Below are 22,839 nucleotides of genomic sequence, written 5' to 3'. Positions count from 1 at the left end.
TTTTTAGTTAATCAAAAATTTAATAGAATTTTTTAGTTAATATGTTCTTTGTAAATATAAGTTTTTTTTTAATTTTGTAGAATATGATTGATGTTTAGAATTCAATCTATATTATTACTTAATTATGGTTTTTTCCTTGTAACAAAGGAGAGTTTGAAATATATTACATCGATTAATTAATTAAATTATAATAATCTTTCTAAAGAGTCATCTATCTAATAGAATACAAATATCTCAGATAGAGATAGGCTTAACTATAAAAATAGAATTACTAGACGTTTATGGTGAAGATATGATTATATTTACACCTTTATAAATTTTCACAGTAATATTCACAAACTTTTTTTTCGTAATATTATTACCCGCAGTATTTTTTTTTACTGCTGTACAGATACATTTTTTTTCAATTATCATAGCGCATAATATTTTAATCGGTAAACGGAGTACACTCTCTGTTTGTGCGGTTCACATCTGTATAGATTCGCGTCGGAATTAAAACCGGTGTTTGTACTATCCAGGCACATTGCCTTTATACAGATGGCATTTATACGTGCCCGAGTTCTACAAACATTTTCAGTAAACCTTGTTTGTACCAGTATTACACCGATATTTTTAATTCTCGCTGGCTTGTACGCGAATCGGCCGACTTTCCTGTTTACGGAAACTAACAACATCTGTTATTTCAAATTTATGCTTGGCACAAATATATCTGTATTTAGCTTTGACGTTGCATGTGCATTTCCAAAAAATATTTTTTTTATTATTGATAACGACATACAAATTTTTTCTATCAGTTTGCTTACATCAGATTGTCAATAATATTTTTTTTTCATTTGTAAAATGGGATTGTTTTCTGTTTTATACAAAAAAAAATATATTCTATGAATAACTATTTGTTAAGCTGTGTTTTAATAAAGTATATCTTTTTGTTAATTTTCACGTGCCACATAATCGATAAATTTTGCCGAAGACAATTCTCTTTCTCTTTCTCTCTTTCTCTAGCGGGTTTGGGAAATAGCAGAATAATTCATTTATAGTGAACACTATAATCCCATTTCACTGGGTATAGTGACATTAACTTATCGATCGATCGTGATACAAAACATCGGACATTTCCATTGTATCTCGATATTGCATCGCACTTTTTCTGAGTAATATCGACTATCATTATCACCACGTTTCTTCGATATTCCTTATTACATCCGACAGCATATCAGAAACTGTGCGCGCGGAGAAACACGCGCGGCGATAATTGAATCTCTTCGTTCCATTAAAATATCTCGAGCAAAGTCGAGCTTTTACTAGAGGAGGTGTCTCTCTCTCTCTCTCTCTCTCTCTCTCTCTCTCTCTCTCTCTCTGTTTTTATTTATCGTAATCTGAATGAGAAGAAAGATCTATTTCATTTTCCATTCATGTATTTGTCAGGATGTATTGTATTTTCTGTCTTTATTTTTCACCGTGGCGTAGAGTCTTTTTCACGTGGAAGTTAAACGCGCGTTCGATGGCGGATAAAATGTCAGTACATCAAAATCCTTTTTCGGCGCGATTCAGCAAATATTGACGCTCACGAATTGAAATTTGCATCGACAGCGAAATTGGCAAAATATTTCTGTACGTAAAAGAGAACGTTAGGCTACGGCGGCGGCAAACGAGACGAGAGACAAGAGGAACGGTAAAAGAGAACGAAGGTCTTCCCGCGGGATACGGCTGGACGAAGGGAAAACTGTAGCCTTAAATTTAATATGACACATCAATCGATTCAGACGCGTCTTCCAGCCACTCGTTTCTACCAATCGAATTCCATGGCAAATATTATGCGGCTCCTGGATACTATTCCACTGGACGTAACATATGTATCGAGTGTTTTTACGGTCGTTTTATTTGACGAAACAGAACTATCGTTTCTTTTTATTGTTTTTCTCTATATACATTGCACGAAAGATATCGTTGAATTTTCAAAGAAACTCGAAGTAGTAAGATAAAATAATGTAAACACAAAGATTTACTTGCTTATTGCAAAGTTACTTTTTTTTAAAATGTTTATTAGGATTATTATAGTTAGCTATATTTATCAGTCTTTTTATCAGTTTGTGAATTTATCAATTTCTGATAAAATCACAGAAAAGTAATAGGTAATAAGAAATACACATCACTCATAAAGAATAAATAATTTTCAACTTATTTTGTTTTAAGATTGTTAAAAATTATTTATGAAATTATAATCTGAGACAAAGAATTTAACAATTATACATATATAATTAAGATTATTACTTTGAAATATATCTTAAATAAAAGTGGTTATAATTTTAAAAATTAGAAAACAAGGAACATAAAAAACCACAGCACAGGTTGTCGGTTGTGATAATCAAACTTACATCAATGAAAAAAATTTTTTAAGCGTTTATCAATACAACATATCAATCAATAAACAATTAAACGTTTCGGCACACAATCTGGCCATCTTCAGTAATTAAAAATCTTCTTAAGACGCAAATTTACATTTAGTTGAGTTAAATACAACAGTCGGTTGTTAAAATAAAATAAAAGTGTTCTTATTTGTGTGAAGATGCATAGTACGGTAATCTTACAACGCCAGTTTTCATATCCGGACAATGCAGAACAAGAATTTCCAGATTCTAATCAGAACAAAATTGTATATCGTTAATCTCTTATACTCGAATTATTACTTTGATTAGTCCGCATTCTCTAACGATAATTCATATTTTAATTTTCAGGGTCCGGTCGGAGAGGTAGGCGGCGTGAGGCTGCCACTGCAGTCACTACATGGATACGGATCTGTGTTCATGTACTCGGCGTCGACGAGTCCCGGGGGTGGAGGTGGCCAGAGTAGCGGAGGCGGGGGTGAAGTCACTCTCCGCCTCCGCGAACCCGAGGACATTCCCGAAGAGGTCCTCGCCCGCCTCGAGGACACCGCCACCCTCTCTATCTCTCTTCAAAGCGATGCAGTCCTGAGGCTAGGGGCGGCTGGCGCAGGTAACTTGCCTCTTATCCTCTTCTTCACGTTTGCTTACTGATCAAACACAAAACGTGCGTAGAAGTGCGCTTGTTATGATATCGTAGGAGATGGTTAGACATGAAAGTTGCTACGATCGAACAAGTAATTCTAAGAAAATAGCGTTCTATGAGCCGGGAGTCGACTAAATTATATTGATATATTAAAGTTTTGTCATAATAGTTGGAAACGGTCAATGCAATACGAAAAGGCAGTGTTTTATAAACACAAAGCAAAGATTAACTCGATTAACTGTTGAGTACATTATTGAGTTCATAATAATATTAAATTTTATTGGGTACAAATTAATTTTTGAAGTATAATAGGAGCCACTTGATTTTCTTATTTTTAATTTTTTTTTTTGCATAAAGCTTCATTGTTATATTTTGTTTTTTTTTTCTCTTTATTGCGGTTACTAAAGAGCTAAAAAGACTCTCTCTGAAAATCATGGTGGTATATAATAAATAATTGGCTTATGCGACGCATAAATTTCTATTGGTTACTTCAGAATTTATTATAACGAAGTTCGCTTCCCTCATATTTTTGGGATTTAATTCCCACGTTTTCGAAGAGCACTCGCTCCTGGTCCGAGTAGATTAGCCCCGTATCCAACCTCGTATGTGCTCTAATGCAAAATTATTTCGATGGATTAGAGTAATCCTTGCTTTATGTGATCAGATCCGAGACTTTCCTCGACAAAGCGATCCACTTGCGTTACCGATAATCGTTGGCAGGATTCACAAAATTGCAGTTAAAATTATTTTGATACAATCAATAATGACGTTTATTTATTCAGATACAATCAATAATGATACTAGATTTTCAATACTAAAATTAAGACGTTTTTATCGATAAAGATAGGATTAATTTATTTTTTAGTTTTAACAATTTTAAGTCAATAATTAATCGATTATTATCGCAATATACATTATATACGCTAATATCGAATTAGTTCAAGATTTAATGAACACATTAAATAAAGATAAATAAATGAAGATGTACAATGCACAGATGAGATAAAGAAGGGCATTAAATCTTTTTGGACATCGCGTTTATCTCTGCGTACAGCAGGCTTTTCAATCTTATACCTTCTTACGAACAAAAGGTCTGGCAATCGGGGATTCTACTATAGAAACGCACAGAATCAAACGATTATTGCTTCCTTCTAAACGGCGCAGGTGACTATTCGGATTGGATCGTTTCTCGAGCGCCGAAAGCAAGAGCCCGATCGTTTATATCGGTGCTTAAACTCGCAGCCTTTCCCCATTTTCAGTTTTCCGAAGCTCGAAACTTTTAGACTTTCCTTATAGTTGCCATTTTCCATTCAGCCGGAGCATTCATGTTCCTTCCTTCCTACAGTAATTCCACTCCGTCAGGTCTTTTTACGAATGGCTGCCGATATGGAGAACTTCAGCACGAAAATTCTGTGAGAAATATGTGGGTTTTCATGCTCGAAGATCGAGAGAGACATACATGTTGGGATCTCTTTCACCAATCAGAGATTATATTTCAAATTCGGTGCTATGGAGTGGCAAATATTTTGTACAAAATTCTTGCATATCTATCTTTCTGTAGAATAACTTTGATTGCTATCGTTTTCTTTCGATTCGAACCTATTGACGAATCTTGAAATCAATCTGGAAAGTTTACTTTGGAATATTACTTACGGCAGAAAATATGATGGAGAATGATAGGAAAAGATGTTTTCCTGATACTATGATTTAAAATCTTTCGTAATTTGAGAATTTTCTAATCAGTTGTCTGAATATGAAATTGGATGTGAAATGTCTATTTTTTATTTGTTTGAAAAAGAAATTTGTTGTAATAACGTGAGAAATAAACACAGTGCGTAGAATTAACGACAAAATCTATTATCATAAAGTATATTACCAGCGTTTATTTAATTACATTAATTGATTTGCATTGAGTTTATAATATTCAGTTATAATTTGACTTTATCAGTTTTTGTCCTTTTTATCGTAAGTTTTGCGAAAACATGCTTCACGGTAAAGTAACCAAACGGCAAAAGAAAATATAAAAATTTGAAACCAATATCGCGTGGCGTTTATTGATTTTCCGACTTTTAAAAAAGAAACAACTTCAACTTCGTCGAAAGCGTTTGCCGTTGAAGCGAGACGCATGCAAACTTTTGATACGAAATACGGGCGTCGAAAGGGTCGAAAGTTTTTTTTTTCTTCCCAGAACAGGGCACCAAGGGAGAGATTCGCGTTTGCGGAAAGGCGATCCAGAGACGACCGAGAACGTTAACTTCCGGACGATTTGTCAGAGCCGAACTACAGCGGCGCGGCTTGGCCCGATTCTCGTTCACAGGTCCCCATAAATCCCGGATTTTCATAAGTTTTTCTCTCCTGTACCCCGATTTGCAGTCTCCTCGCTCCCCATCATTGCCTTCCCCTCCCCCTTTTCGTATCGTATTCCTCGAGCGCCTTCGCCGAAATCGATCCGAGATATATCTTTTGCTCGCCTTTCTCCTTTCGTTCTTACTAATGCCGCGGAATCGCGGCTCTCAGGGAAAGAAAGACGGCGTGGGGAGATTTATCGAAGTTGCGGCTTGTTACGGAGGCTTTAGACTTCAGGCAGCAAGAGGTGGAGGACGGTGCTCCACGCACAGCTCGAAGCTGTAGAGCCAAAGCAGCCGGAGAAGAAGAGAGGTGCTAGCGATTGATTAAGAGGGTCGTTTGTGCCAAGGAAATGCTACTTGAAACGTTACCGCTATCCGAGCCCATTCTCGGGCACGCCCGTTCTGCGCCCTTCTTCTTGCTGCACCTATCCTCGCTGTGGGACGACGTTACAGCGAATCACTCCTAGACATTAAAGACAATGGTAGGATTTCAAAGTTGGAACAGCTTAACTCGTTGATTGTTACAGAAATCAGAAAACTGCAGGTGCAATTTAATTGGTAATAAGAAATTCGAGAAAGAAAAGTGGAGAGAGAAGAAAAGAAAAAAAACTCGAAAATTAGAATAAATTATTGTTATTCAAATTGTCTAATAGAATTGGGACTTTGATTTTTATACTATAATACTCCCTTTATTAAAAACTTAATTTATTTAAATGTAAAAATAAAATTGTAGAATTTTGTATTCACGAGATCAAGTAAGTTTACCTTGAGTTGCGTTAGTTATTTTTTGAACGTACTACGTATCGCGTTTTTGATTCTTGAATAACGTAAGATTTGACAAATAGCGACAATATTCTCGTGGATCAATGCGGGTCAAAGGGTCGAAACCATTCCAACCATTTACAGTATCGATTATTGGGAACCTTACCCAAAGTACCATTCGGTACTTAAGCGACAGTCTGACAGTGTAATAGGGTTTCCGTAGTAATACGACAGTATCAATAATCAGACACATTGAAATTAATCCGAGCTGTTCGATAATACAGAAACAAACTATTAATTGTTTTGGAGAATAGTGACACAGAACGTGGAACTCTAAGAAAATCGGTAATATTACAATAATTTGGATTTTTTTTTATTGCTAGTATAATATTTGCATAAATAGTGTATTTTGTTATTAAAATTATTTACAATGATGAGATTGCATGGAAAATTTTATTGAGTATAATTAAACTTTTTTAAAATAAATATATATTATTTATCAAAACTTCTACCCGATAGCAAGGGTTAAAAATTATGTTTAAATGCGCGGTATACAAAATTCGATTTTTAGAAAAACAGTAATGTTTTTTCAACGAAAACAAAAATATAGACCACTATTTATATGTATTTAGCATGTTGCGCAAAAAAATATCGAATATAATATTGGGCTCACACAGTGAGATTTTATTTTCAAAGGAAATTTTCAAAACATTATTTTTCAATTCTATCTTCTCGGTGCATTATTCAAACTAAAAATTAAAAAAAACCTTGAAAAACTGCATTAATCAAATTTTCTTTTTAGTTTTTTTGAGATATGTTTTAAATTAAACTAGAGATTTCATAAAAAGTGACATTCAGAATTTATTAGAATACATAGTTTTAGAATCTTCTTTGATTCGGAGAGTATTTGCAATGTAAGCGAGCTAAAAACGTTATAGTTCATAAACGAATACCTCGAAGATTCGCAAACGGTAGAACTACAGGATCGAGTGGTAGTTTTGTGCACAAGGGCGAGGATAAGGACGCTGAAACACGTGTAATACCGTTGCGGTAATACCGTAAACCGGAAAAAGAATGAAACTAGGCGCAATAAAGGAGCCGAGAATACTCAGCGAGTGGCGGGGGGCAATAAGTCTGAAATATGCCAGCGTTTTATTCTTGCCATACGAATATCCACCGTGAAGAAAGGCAATAGGAACGAGTGTGACGGCAGAGAGGACTCGAAAGAAGAAGGATGAAAGACAGAGACGGTGAGTCTCTTGTATTCGAAAAAAAGAAAAAAAAATGCCTGCAATGTACACGACTTACATGGGAGCGAGCACTGCACAGCGAGTGTATGCATGCGAACAATTTCGTGGTAGCGTATGCCACGTAAATAGAGACGAGAGGGAAAGAGAAAGACGGGGCGACACAAGGAAAATGTAAGGCGCAAGAGAGAGGAAGAGTGAGAAAAATGGGGAGAAGTATGTGCGCACGGGGGTGAAACTCGAAGGTGGAAAACTTTACGGCGAGAGAGAGAGAGAAAGAGAGAGAGAGAGAGAGAAGGGGGAGCGAGAGCAATTCTCGTTATAACTTCGGTGCCCCGCGGAAACTTAAACTGCTGCGAGCCGAACATGCAGAACTTTCGGCCGTTTTCCTACTCGGGACAATCCGGATCGCCCATCCCTTTCTACACTTCCTTTGCTTCCTCCCTCCCGGGTTTGCCCCAGGTACGCGTACCGTCGTCATCGTCGTCCTTTTCACGAGGGACTGCTCCTTTTAATATTGTTGAAGGGAACGCCTCAGGTAAATCGCATTCCCGTGTCGCTGCGACTTTCGACGTAAAATGCGTGCGCTCTCGTATAGTTCGAAACTTCACTCCATGAATTCGAGGATGAGCGTGAGTGAAGCATAAATTAGAAATTGCATCGTCGACGATAATTTACTATTTTTTTAAGCCGTCTTATTAAACTAACTTTTCTAAAATTCTTTAATAAAGGTAAAAAAAAAAAACGAAATATATAAAAGTCGCGATAATTCACAAGATCATCTAGACTAAAATTTTTCCACATAGAAAAAAATTTCTTCTTGCTGAAACGTGTCATTATTGGTGAGAAAGTCTTAAGCAGCAACACGTGCTCCCTCGTTTCATTAAATCCATGCAGATTTTACATTCGCTACAATACTGATTCGGCTTTGAAGAAGCTGTTTCTTTACCGCTGCGCAGTTCAGTTCTTCTGCGTTCGCAAAACTCGCCGTCGCCGACGTTGTTGCGACGTCTGAAAACTGGGCACTTGTCTCTCTTTGATCCTTCCTTTTCCCTCTTCTTTCCAGAGCGATGTTGCGCACTACGAAACTCTCCTTTGCCCCAATCACGTTTTGTCCCAACAGCTTGCGATCTACACCGAAAATTCGTTTAGCAGCCACGTTGCTTGCTGGCGCGCAGTTCCAGTGAGAGTTTCCTCAAAAAAAAAAAAATGAAATTGCATCACGTGTCCCGTGAAGTGTTATTGGCCTAAAACGCCAATTTTCCCATTTATCGCGATTGACTGAGCAAATTGTGCACGAAACCCGTGGTCTGACACTCGTTCAATCTCGGTTCAAATCTCGAGTAATACTAGACTCGAAAATACTGCCATTGCTGGTATTTGTCACGTGTAATTGTAAACGCTATTTCGTGATACTTTATTGTGACAAAGAAACGTACACTTTTAAGTTTTACGTATCTATTTTGGAACCCATTGATAAATGTGCAGTTATTTAAAATAAATTTTGACTAAATTACTTAGCTCTTAATAAATTTATTCATATATATATTTATCTGCACTTACGTTGTTCTTATTAAAAACTAATATCGAATCTCTCGATCAGAAAATTAACATAAATATTGCACATTAAATTAGAATTTTAATATGAAAATGTAATTATTGTGATACCTCGTCATTTTTCAGTTTTAATTTTGATCAAAATTTATCTATTAAAGTGATTCTGCAATTTTTCCCGATTTTTTAATGTCGAAAGTATACACAGCGCAAGATTATTATTTAAAAAATGACTGTTGTATATCTTGCACATATTTCTTGCTTATATTTATCAAGTAAAACCATTATGTATTTCCGCACTGGTCTCAGTGCGTTCAATACACGTCATTGCGCTTGTAGGTTTGGCGTTTGCAAGGGAAATAAGTATGAATAACCCAGTCGCAATGATTTATGATGCGCGATGAATATTTATTGATAAATGATCGCGCACGTTTTGTGCCGGATCTATTTGATATTTCGTTGTGACGAGACGACCGGATCGTGGGATGACAGCTGGGGCCTTTTAGGGCGGAATGCAGTGCACAGTGAAATTGTTGTGATATCCGGCTACGTGGCGCGGTGATCCCCGTCGCGGACGAAACTACGTAAATTATGAATGCTGTTTGACTGCATGCCAGCTACACCCCATAACCGGCAACTGCCACGACCCTGGGCTTTGCACGTGTCTGATATACGTGTAAAGCCCATGCACATAGAGCGGAAGCTGTGGAAGTGCACGTGCGCGGAACTGCAAACAGGCAGAATAAATTCTCGCAGCGTCATACACGCCGTTACGAATATGATCGCTCGAGAAACGGCATGTTTCCTTCAAGGCGAACATGGTTAACATGTATAAACTTGAATTTTTGGACTTGAATGGGAGGGATAATCGTGAGTGATCTTGTCTGACTGTTACGCTACATTTTACGTTACATTACGTTTAGAATTAGACTTGGGTAGAATTTTCTCAATTTTTCGTTGCTGCGGCAAAGATCATATACAATAAGCAAAATGTCATTCTACGGATATTATCATAGACAGTGATTCTGCGAATGTATCAGTGCCATCACGTTACCTGTATGAGAATTTGCTCTACGGCTTCTCGGTAGGTAACGAATTCCGTATATTTTCTCTCGATATGAAGTCGAAATACGGGAAAGCACTGTAGCGGCCGAACAATAACAAGGATGATACGATGAGTTAGGTAAACCAAATGTTTATCCGCGATACGGCTACATCCAGTGCTGAACGAACGAACGAACGAACGAATCGATTTCGCCCACATAGCCGATGGCGAGCCGTGTCGAAAATAATAAAAGGACCAACGGTGCTTGCAATTTATACCCCCGGTAGGGTTGGCGTGCATGTCTCACGGTGGTGCATCCCGGTCGATCCCCCGGCCAGTGTGTTTCCGAACGAGAGATAAAGGCGCCGCTCTGGCGAACAAGCTACCCATATATATTCAGGGCGCGCTTTTAGCACCGATCGTGCCCGCGGTCACTAACTAAAAAGGGATCAAAGGGCAGAGAGCGCGGCCGCCTCGACGTGTCGGACGTGTGTTTTTGCCGCCGCGATTACTTTTTTACAATGGCGTTTTTCACTCGCGACTCCAACCTGCCATGCCTATGCCTGTCCGGTTTTCGCGATTCGTTGACGCGATTCATGAAAAATCTCCCTCTAAAATCCTGTCTTCGAAAGATTTGTATTTCGCAAGATTTTTTATCAGATGCACAATATATATATATATATTTTGTAAAATAAAATGTAATTGGCTGTTATAGAATATAGAACTTGGATTTCTTGTAAATGAAACAGAACAAAAATGTATCAAATTCTATGTAAACATGATATCTTTAGCATAATACAATAGTTTTTTTGAAAGTGAGATTACCCCCCCCCCCTTTCCCCGTATCCATTGTGGCTTATCTATGCTTATTTGATTTTATTTCTAATTTTTTGCTGAGTCCAAAATTAAAAACTAGTCAACAGAAAAGAAAGAGGAAATATTTCTGAACATTAATTTAAAAATATATTAGACATTTTCAAATATTTTCCTGGTTGCAATAAAAATTTAAAGATAAAAAAAAGTAGCATTTAGGTCATACAGGATACATATGTAGCCTAAGTATATGTTTTTGTCTTTTTTATAAAAACAAAGATATTTAAAATTAAAAAAAAGAAAATGGAGTTTGGAGATGGATTAGAATCCATGTTTTGGAATAACAAAAATCCAAAAACAAATAATCGATGTATACCCAATACATCTTGATTGGCCATATTGATTCTATCTTACAAAGAGTTTCCTTTCGTTTATTACAAACAAAACGAAATCAAAAATTAGTGGTCAGATTCAAAAGAGGAAACATTAATTAAAAATATGAGACGTTTTTAAATATTTTCCTGGCTGCAGTAAAGATTTAAAAATTAAAAATGAAAATATAAATTAAATACATTGCTATAAAGTATGAATTCAAAATTATAATAATATAAAATATGAAAGTTGTAATAATCATCACTTGTTCTTCAAAACAACAACTATGAAATATTTATCACTATGACAATATTCTGCATTTAGCTTCACTGACAGCAACAGAATGCACAAACTAAGCAATTAACTGATGCAAACAAGTTACATGGATAGCCTGTATAACATACTAGTGCTATTTGTTGAGTTCGTCATGTAAATATCTATATAAACATCCGTGCAAACAACAAGTAAGTCATATTGGATACTACTGGTATTAGGCCATTAAATACGGTTAACTTCTATTAGTGTTATACTTTTTCTTACGCGAGAAATTATAGTTTATTAGTATTTCTTCACATGTCTCTTATCTTTGTGCGTTTATATATTTAGTTTTTATATTTAATATGTAAATGATAGCGTAGATATATCGCGTTAGATTCCGCTATAGAAACGGATCGTTGAAATTCGTGCTAAGCCAACGCAACAGCGGATTATCACATTTATTCGTTAGAAGAAAGCGCGATGTTGATAAGAGAAAAAACAGGATGGGGTTCAGTGCTCGACATAAAGGACAACCGGATTGCATGGTGGGAAATTAATCTGCAACATTTCCCCCGGAATTATATCGTAAATTAAAGTTTGTACACGCGAGTGAATCTATATCCCTCTGCTCCTACGTTCGCCCTTTTCCGTCTTCCTTTTTCGCCACCCTGACGCGATTTGCTGAAACGAATTTTTCCCTCTTTCGAGTTTCGGCCACGAGATTAATCCGAAAATAACGAGATGCGCAAAAAATATCTCTCCTCGTTACGTCGTCAACCGTAACATCCATCATTTATTCAGAGTACATTATAATGCACGTGCTACCGTAATTATGTCTGAATTCACTTACATGTACTTGTCATATACAAAGTTCTAGTCGCATTACTTTTCCTCTTATAAGGTTTATTTTGCTTCAAACTTAGCATTCCTTTTATTTCTTATTTTACTTTGGTGAAACTAAATAAAATCAATTTTTTCTTAATCATCAAATGTACTTAATGAATAAAAAATTTGAAGATTATTCTTTTCATACAACGCGAAAGATAAAGAAATAAATACAAATAAAATCCAATTATAAGTGTTCAATGTACATTCTCTTATTAATTATTTACAAGTAATTATAGTTATATTCTAAATTGATACATTTATTTGTCATGAGTCATCAGTTGTCTCGTAAATTATAAAGCCAATTAATCTATAACTTTCATTTTAGTTCTTGTCTTCATTTTCCTCCGTTATCCATTATTTGGGGATTCACCGTTCCAGATTCTATTCGAAAAGTCGCAATTTTGCTTATCAAAAAAGATATCGGCGGCCGACTTATCGATATACGGACACGTGTAATCTTCAAACAGATATAGTTTCTGATCTACGAGTCTTACATAACGGCTTACATAATGGTTACGGACTGTCAGTATTAGTGGCAGCAACGTCGAGTCAATATTGATACGTGCGCGCGATGAAACTGGAGACTCCTATCCGTTTGTACACTCTAGATATTGAATTCGGTCATCTCCCGATCTCGGATCTTCCAGGTCCGCAGTCGCAGCGATCCGGAGCTTGATTATGATCAGCAATCCGAATTGGTGGTTTATCGTTCTCGGCACGCTCGTTACGTTCATATTCCGCAGGGAATGATGGCGATCTCGCGATTATCGAATCGATTTGCGTCAAGTCCCTCGGTAGCTGTCGTAGAAATTCTCCTGAGCACGGTGACGAAGGTCGTCATAGTAATCATACGTTAATTACGTATAATCCATGATCTGCTTAAGCCTGTGAGGACGATCGATAACGCGTGTGGTAGCGTGCAGTTATCCATACACTGCAGTTCTAACTAGGTTTATTATACCTGCTGACACAGTTCTGTAATCTTGCGTTGTTAAACTATTTTGAAGTCCTCTACGTTTCATAAACAATCTCGTTCGTTTTTTCTTTCACAGTGGTTAAAAGGTCCGAACATTGATTTCCACGAAGCCACAAAGCTATTTTTTTTTTTTAACAGTCTGGTCATACCGAACGCCAGCGAGAAATCCTTTAGGCCGCATGCTCTCTTTTATCTCGAATTTTTCTCGCGGTCGTATACTTCGCTGTTGCGGCAGCGAAATTTGATTGCCGTCGTTATAGTTCACGTGCACTTTGGGCATACATGAATATTCTGTAGCGCCGCTAACAACGGTATTCCACGCTTCGTTGCCGAACGCCACAAAAGAACGGAAACCACCCCTTACTATATCGATCATGACGAATAGTATTTGGCAGAAATCTCTACTTTGCTGCTGAATAAGTTCGGGTAATAGGAAGGGTAATAGCTATTTCGCTAGTACAACTTCATAGTTAACATTTATGCAAAATAAAGACGGATAAGTGCAGAGTTTGAATTAAATGGAACGAAATTTCTGTTACGCCCAGAGTGAACAAATCATAAATTTTGAAAAAACATTTTAATAATTTTTTTATATAATAATTATATTAATAACTTTTATAATTACATTAGAAGTTTCACTCTCGTTTAGAGAGTTGAGAATATCTCTGGGTTTTATATTACCTTGTAGTTTTATGTTTTTTTTTATGATAAACATTTTAAAGTAGGAATCGTAAATAATGCTGTTTTATTAGCAATATAGATCTACGTTACTGCAGAGAGATACAAGCAAATATCGTGCCAAGCCAATTTTCAGGATTCCATTGCGTAGATTGTTAGAGACAAGTTTAGCTGCAGCGTCGAGCAACGGAGCGAGCAAGCTCATTGGACAATTACGGCAACCGGCACAGTTGAACAAGTTAGGAATCCCGTTCCGTCTGATTTGAACTCCCGATAAAGAGCGTTGTCGCGGTTTAAATTTGTATTAACCCACGACCAGGAGATTCTCATGTATCCGTGGACAAAGCTATCTGCACGGTATTAAGCCATTAGACCGTAACGAGAGTTGATTAAGTGTACCGAAGTTGCGGATGACCGAGAGATCGGACAAAAAGAATGTATCCGACGGTGAAACGAAGGTCCGAACGCGACGCGACGAGAAAAGAAAAGCGGGAAAGCGCGTCGTCGGAGCTTTCCCAGGTCACGTTGGCCTAATGAAAATTCACGGGTTCTCCATCGGCGCGATAAAGTCCACCACGTCATTACCATTGCCCTGTAGCTCGTTACGGCGTTTATTTAGCCGCGATTCTTTTTCCCCGAGATCGGAACGAACGGTGCGCTTACACCAAACGTTTAATCTCGGATTTATTTTAACGAGAGTTTACGACGACAGGGAAAGTTTACGTAGAGATCTTGTTATTACGCATCGATACCGGATTATTACGCAACGATTTCCTGTGACAAGTACGTGTATAATAAGTAAGTTATTTCATTAGTTAAGTTATCTTGTCACAGAGGAGAAATTGCTGATTAGTATTTGCGTTTATTTGCAACACTAAGTACTCCCTTTAACCTTTTCGGTGACATTAAGAGGATTTTGAACTGAAAATCGAGCTCTGATAAAACTGTTTGTATTACCGATTAAATGGAACTTATAGAATTTACAATATATTGAGAAAAAAATCGAAATATTTGTCAATAAATGTTACATGTGACATTTTCTTCGATATTCATTAATTATAAAAAAATGACTATAATGATGAAACATTTCTGTGAAATATTTCTCTATTAATTCTTGATGAGGCAAATCACATAAAGGTCTAGAGAGCATCATTATTTGCAGTAATCTTTTTATTTTTCCAAATGTTTTGTGGCGTTAAGTTCTTGACAAATTTAATGAACTTTGCCGAATATTTTATTATCGTTTTTTTGATATTGAAATTTTATATTTTATGTCAAAGTTTAGCTGAAGAATAATAGAAGTCTTAGAGGCCCGAATTGTTCGATTATGTATATAACTAATATTTTCGGTAAGTTAAAAGTTAATTGTAAAAATTAAAATAGATACTTATTTGCTAGAAATAAAATTTTATTTCACTGTATTTAATTTAATTTATATGTGAGAGATAATATTTATTTCAGTGAAATGAATATTATATCTCACAAATAAATTTTTAAGCATCTTTTCTCAGTATACATGCACATGATTTGCGAAACATCAGCGCATCATCACATACATTATTATATTACATATCAATATCGTACATATACATATAAAATTTTTACAAGAACTGTTCACTTATTTAAAATTTCTAGGCTTATTTCTAAAAATACAATATTGTTCTTTTTGTCAATTCTGTACGGAGGATTAAGCTTGTTTCATAAAATTATAAAATTTTCATATAGAACAATGTTATTACAAATCGATAACAAAACTGCAATGTTTGCATTTTTTACATGACATTATTTGGCCCTATAAATGCGTTTAAATCTTAATTGTTAAAAAGAATTTATAATTTTATTTATCAACAAATAGATTTCTCTATGAGAAAAATGTCAGTGAAACAAACGGTTAACTTACAGTAAATAAAAAAAATTGGATTATTATCTTAAGCAAAGGAAAGATTATCGTAAGATTAATAACAATTACAATCACCGCTCGTGAGTCGGTACAAAATTTAAGAGACAACGAAATTAATTCATTTATTGTTGAACAAAAGATCATGCGCGCTATTTCACGATAATAACGAATCAAAGGACGGCATTGCACCGCATGCCGTTGAAATTGCGAAAGAATCGGGGGCGCGTTCGGGCATCCTTTGATATTTTCGAGAGGATTATCCCAAGTACGTGTCCACGGGCCTGCGTTCCCATACAGGATGCGATATTCGAGCGATACACATACATCCGAGCGATGGGGGTAGAACGAGGGAGTGAGAGGCAACGATAAATCCGGCTCGCCGAATAAATATTCCGAATCGAGACCCGGTCGAGCGCGTGGAATCCGCCCGCGCGCGCACGGAATTATTTTCACGCGCGCCAAACCGGACTTTAATTTGCGATAGTGACTGCCACAAGCTCAAAGGGATGCCGACCCTCTCCCTCTCCCCCTCTCTCTCTCTTCTACACGACCTGCTCGATTTAATTAATGCTCGTTGCATAGCCCGATGCGGGACCTGCGCGACCTGCGCTGTACAACGAGAAACACGCTCATCCTCTCGTGCGAACAATGATTATGGAAAAGACCCTTGAGAACGTGCTTGTCACTATGTGCAGATTTGTGTAGATATAATTGAAATTATATACGATCGAAAGTTAGATTTTTATAACAAAATAACATTATTTAGCAAACGCGACGTCCCATTTTATTTTTTTTACATTTTACTCTCAGACACACACATTCTTTTTTCATGATATCTTGGAAGCAAAGTCGTCATTTTCCAAAATAAATTACGAAAAAAACATCATAAGCACTTTTAATAGTATAAATTGAATCTAATAAAATACGAAAAAAAGTCCGATTGCTTATTATGTAAAAAAAAGTCTTCTTTTTATTTATTCTTTTGACAAGTTGCACAATGAAAAAAATTTCCTTGCGCTGGAAAAAGTACGTATACACGTTAATATTATTAATACACAGAGAATATTTTTAGATTATTGATCGTTCTAATATAATGCACTCTTTAATTAGACAGATGAGAGTCACTTTAGTAATTCGATTGGATGAATACGGGGATCCTCTGTTATCATCATTGATAGGTTGTTATCAGGAGAATGAGTAGCTCGCTCCAGACAAATTGGCTAGTCAAATCCTCTGAGGACTCGCATCCCTTACTATCCATCCTCACTCTACCAACTGTCACGATAAAGACTTGATCCATGCGTTCGTACATGTGCGATTCATGTATACTTTGGCCGCCAATTTAACACTGTCTTAAGTAAATCTGTGCAATCTGTGTTTATGTTTTATATAATATGTATAACGAAATATATATCGAGTAATTAGATTTATATATGTATGTATAGGCAACAAATTGCTCCAAATTGAGAACATCTGCTATGATGTATATTTTATTTTAAATTAGAGTTACTTTTCTGATGATACATTAATTGAGACACATTTCTCAAAAATATAATATTAATATTATTAACTCTTAAACGCGATATGGCATACTTAACTTTCTTTTCCCAATGTTTCCTCCATATCTTGTAATTTTTTTTTATCAAGATACATGCATTTGCTCGGTATCTACTATTATGTCTTTTAATGTCTAGCGTTTCAATTGAAAAGAAATTTTATTGTATATTTATTTTTACAAAAGTTATAATTGATCGAATTGGATGGATGCCATACTGCATCGTATGATGGCGTTTAAGGCTATCTAAATTTTAATTATTTAAATCTTATCTTAAAAATTGATCTAACTGAACTTATACGAATGATCTATAAATTTTTAAGATTTGAATTTAATTCAAAGTGACGATCAGAATTGCGATCTATTTTTACGGATATAGACGTAGAGCGGTAGGTAGGTGCGTACTTTCTTTCACGCGATCGGAGCATTCATAACGCGAGGCGCTTTAAATAAATGGCGAAGTTATCTCGATAGGCAAACCCAATGTAGAGGTTGAAGGGATATGGGGCGCGACTCCGGCATTCAAGAATTCAAATATCTTCAAATTCGGTCACCCGTCCCTCGTTCCTCCCGTCGCTTTATGTTCCCCTCGATCTTATATCCAACCTCGTTAAACGGGCTCGTTTATGATACCTCAGTTACATTTGGCATGCATGTGGCCATTTCTAAGCAGCGCTTTCTATACCTACGATCTATTCTACGGGGTCATTTCGTTACATCGCGCTTAAGTGCTACTTGTTATAGCTTTTGCTTTACACGCTAAAACGTTCACTATATATACACGCAATTGTAAGAGAAAGATAAAAATTAATACGATTTTAAATCAATGTTATCTTTTTTCAGAAACAATCTATGCGAATTTTGAGAACATAATTCACTTTAATAATTTTCATTATTATTATCAATAAACGTGTCAGTGAATCAAATTTCAATGTTAAAATTTACGATAAAATCTGCTTGGTATATATTCTAATAATTGTGTAATATTAATAATCGATAATCTTGTTATAAAAGAATTTATTAATATTATTGAATGTATACGTTATGAATTTAGATTAATTTTATTTTTCGATCACACACACACAAAGTAAAAACGCTACTTTATGGGCAAATACTCTTTTAAAAATTTATAAATAAATGATTTTTGCTGCGAGTCGGTAGCAAGCAGAGAAAAAATGATGAAAAAAGTTTTGAAAAAAGAGAAAAAAAAGCTACTCCATTCCGAGCGAGCCGTGGTAAGTAAGGTTGACAGACGAAATCTTTAACGAAACTTCTTTCTCTCTCGAAAGAGATCCACTCGTAAACAGTTTGACGTAGCTTAACGTGTGTACTGATCCGCTTTAGAAACCGTAAGTTCCACTTAATTTCTCTTCGATGTCTGAAGGCGATGAAAGAATGCAGTAAAAATATTTATTTTTCCTCTCTCCGTGTATCTTATAAATTTTTCTCCTAGCTATTCATAATAGAAAGTGCATCATCGTAGCTAAAGTTACCGAGTAAACTTTAGCTATGAAAGACAGCAATTAATTTGACGACATCAATTTATCGCGACATTTGAACATAACGCATTACGATATAATATTTCAGAAATCTTTTACAAATTTGCACATCAAAGAGAAACGCAAAATAGAATTACGTTTCTAAAGTTCTCATTAGTCGTCTCTGAATGAACATATTCGCGAGCAATTTCGGAAAGTAGGAAAATCCACTTTTCTCCGAGTTTTACAGGGATTTTGCACGACTGGCAACTATTTAAGGAAATAAGAAAGCACGCGAGAGAGAGAGAGAGAGAGAAGCAAGGAAAAAGATCTGACGTAGGGAGAGAAAACCCAGACTCATTTAAATGTACGATACCCTTCGCCTCTTATCGCATTATGGTAAATACAGGGTGTATTCTTCTTTCTTCGTTGGCACGAGGTAGAGAATAGGCAAAGGGGAAAGGAAGACGAAACGAGGAGAGAAACTGCTGATTGCAAATTGACTTCGCTACCGAAATAATACCGACGGCCGCGCGTTACTTGTAATTCTTATTGCGCGAAGTTCGTTACGGATTTCCTCCGCCTCCGTCTCTCTTTGCGCAAACACACACACGTACAAAAGTACACGTACATACGTGTTTCATCCATCTGCCACTATGCACGTGTACGCGGTTAACGGGCTGTGTAGGGTATCCCGCACGATTTACTTCCCCAATTTGCTGGTTTGGTGGGAGCTCTATCATCTCGTTGCGCGCCACTCGTTTTTCCGATCTCTCTACTGTTTTTCCTCTCTTGCATCCCCTTCCTCTCCCGTCGTTGTGTCGATACAGAAATGCGGGTCGCCCGATAAAATTGCTTCATCAACGCGATCGTTGCCGCGTGTGCGCGTGCGTTTAATTACCGAAATGCCATTTGCGCACCCGGAGGTGCGAAAAATGTTATTATACGTAGTACTCGTTAGCGATCGGCGACGATATCATTGAACGCTTTCGTCGGGTTTTCATTAACGATCGATACGAGGTCACGACTCTGAAAGTGTAGTTCAGACATTGTCTGAAAAGCCCCATTCAGTGAATGTTTAACGCAAATCAATTATGCATGTATTACGATCATGTAAACTTTAAACTTTTCGTAACTTTTGTGTAAATTTGTAGGAATATTATTTTCGAGAAACGATTCAATATTCAATATTAATAATGGTGTATCGTTATAATTTTTTTATTTTTTATTAGATGGAATTCAAAGAAAATAGCAATCTTGCAAATATATCACAATTCACTTTGGTTGTAACAAAATTGAAGATCAGGGAAATGTCAGGGAAATTATCAGGGAAATTAGGGAAAAGTCAAAGATTTTTGCAAAATTTTCTGAAAGTTCTTAATTTTAAAAAAGTTTAATGTGCATTTTTACACCTATATAATTTTCGAAAACTATTAACTTAACAATTAAATGCTTCAAAATTAAATGTCAACATTAATGGTAAGTTGTTTGTTGTGTTAAATTGCTTTTTTTAAACAAAATTTAACGATTTTCAAGTTAGAACAAAAATACAAAAAATTTTAAAATGTTATTTAAAGTATCAGAGAAAAATGAAATTTTATCTAGAAGAAATAGAAATTAGGGAAAAGTTATGAAATTTTAGAATGAAGAAATTGTAGCAAACCCTGAAATTGGAATGGCATGTAAAAGTATTGATATCTTATTACATTTTTCATACTAAAAAAAAGAAAAAACGAAATTGAAGGAGCGACTAATAAATGTCGACGACAACATTGCAAAGAAATATTTATCGCGTTGTCCATTTCAAGGTACGTACTGCGCTTGTACAGAATTTGAATACGTTTCACGGTCGCTCGAGCTCGAAAATTGGGTCCGTGAGTTTTGCAAGCGCGAAATCCGACGACGCGTAGATGTCGGAGGACGTTAAAAGGCGCTTTTAGCCCCTGCGAACTAACGAGCCACCCCTTCGCGAGAAGAACGATCGTTCGGAGGGAAGCTGGCGTCGCGCAGCCTCGGAAATTGTGTCGCTGCACCGATGCGAAAATGTTTAATCGACAATCACGGCTCGATTGTCGTCCATCCTACGAAACCGCCTTAATTGCGGCGCGTTAATTATAACGGTATGATTATTGGACCGTGAACGTAATTACCAGCGCGCGTGTCTGCGATGATTAGCTCTGCTTTTGTGAGGATGAGTCAGATCGGAAATTGCCTCGTATAATCCAGAATTCTGAAGTTACGACTGAAAAAGATATTAAGTTCACGATGCTAATTTATTTAGATGTGACAAACGATTGATATGTTTTAGCTCGTAAATAAATTCTCAATTATAGATTCCGTCTTATTATCCCATTTCACGCGTTCGTGTACGTAAAATGAACGTAAATAAATTATCGATAAAATGATCGCTTGTTATATTACACGATTTTAGTTACACGGAAAGACTGATTTTACTAAATATTTTATTAAATACAGATCTGAAAATAACTTTACTGGACTATCAAAATAATGACGTAGAAATCTATGTATGCTAAATTCTGTAGTTTTAATATTCTAAAGTAATCAATATGAGCGTTCTTCATACTTTGATGTTCCAACAAAATTATTTCTAGATCTCTACCTAGTTAAATTTTTAGAATTACGATTTATATGGATTAGACTGGCAAAAATAAATCAATTAAGAGAAATAAACATATTTTTAATCAAAGCGGATTTTAGTGCTTAAATATTTCGGAGTGAATTTATAACTATACAATTTTGCAAGCGCACATCGAAATTTTTTTCAATCTTGAAATCATGAACAGAGAACTGGAGTAATAATTCTATATCATCATATATTAAATTGATAAGCAATTTAATGATTTTTGATGTTAATAAGAAAAATATTAATACTTTAATATCAATCTAAACATCTTAAGAACTAGATAAATAATTTAATTGATTGCAAAAAATATTGCTTCAGCAGCGATTCGAACCCGGAAATTTTCAAGCACTATTAAGCACATTTTTAATTTCAGCAAACCCATTTTTACTATGTATCACTGCACACTGTTCATAATTACGTTCATACGGAAAACGAAGAACTAGTAGTAGCGGTATTTCCGTCGCGAGAATATATTATAAAGAGCGGTCGCGTAAACCATACGATAGTTAATTAAGCGGCGAAGTTGTTCACGTGACGAAGATGAGCGCCGTAAGACAGAGACCACAGGGGATCGACGGAATAGTCAAGGATTTCTAGGAGATTTCGTGGTTGCTGACGGGAGTGTGCAAAGGGGTGCTAAGTTTAAATTTTAGAGAGAGAGAAAGAGAGAGAGAGAGACACCAGGGGATACGACCGAGATAATGGCGCCGGCTTACGTCGCACAAAGGCGGCAAGGATGCCGGGGCCGTGCTCCCGAGGTCGGACTCGTAACGCGACACTTGTGCGCTACGGCTTAAGTTTCGTAATACCACTCTCGGGTGACTGCGATACAGAAGATACAACCGCCACCAGCGGTCGAGGGGAAACCGCGGGAGACTTAATACAATTTACATATCCTCGACTGTACGCCGCGCGATCTTCGCGGTGTTCACCAATTCGCATCGCGAGGATGGCTCTTCGCTGTCATCAAGATTGTTCGCGTTCTCGTGCTTGCGTTTTTTGCACTCAGTATCTTTGCTTTCTCTCTTTTTTCAATGTCCGATATAGTATATTTATCTCGTTTTGAGTGCAAAAATTTTAAAAAATTTTAAGCAATGCGAGAACGACACGTGCGGGAAAATATGAACATTTTGATAAAATAGATTTCGAATTTAACGCATGAACGCTGTTGGTTCAAAATTTGTGAGAACGGATAAACGTTCTTTTGTGCCACGTGTCATTCGATGTTTAATTAAATTTCAAGAAGAGCTTGGAGAATGATTATGTGGTTTCTATTGCAATTACTTCAATAGCA

General features: G+C 36.3%; 1 protein-coding gene and 1 long non-coding RNA gene across 8 annotated transcripts in view; one reads left to right on the top strand and one right to left on the bottom strand.

Annotated features, from left to right (window-relative positions):
- The window catches only part of LOC147909275 (uncharacterized), a 308,493-nt gene that overhangs the window by 121,946 nt on the left and 163,708 nt on the right, over positions 1–22,839 (bottom strand). The window lies entirely within an intron of this gene.
- LOC105153914 (Transcriptional-regulating factor 1) overlaps positions 1–22,839 on the top strand; it is a 432,031-nt gene that overhangs the window by 251,545 nt on the left and 157,647 nt on the right. For all 7 annotated transcript variants that reach the window (XM_087407003.1, XM_011069054.2, XM_087407002.1 and 4 more), the window contains one exon: positions 2,736–2,994. In XM_087407003.1, the coding sequence (XP_087263129.1) occupies positions 2,736–2,994 (259 nt within the window). The remainder of the gene's footprint in view (positions 1–2,735; positions 2,995–22,839) is intronic.

Source organism: Acromyrmex echinatior, chromosome 6 (genome assembly GCF_024713525.1).
Source record: "Acromyrmex echinatior isolate Ae372 chromosome 6, ASM2471352v2, whole genome shotgun sequence".
In the NCBI taxonomy this organism is placed as follows: Eukaryota; Metazoa; Arthropoda; class Insecta; order Hymenoptera; family Formicidae; genus Acromyrmex; species Acromyrmex echinatior.
Note: the sequence above shows the minus strand (reverse complement) of the source record. Positions and strands in the feature narration are given on the sequence as shown.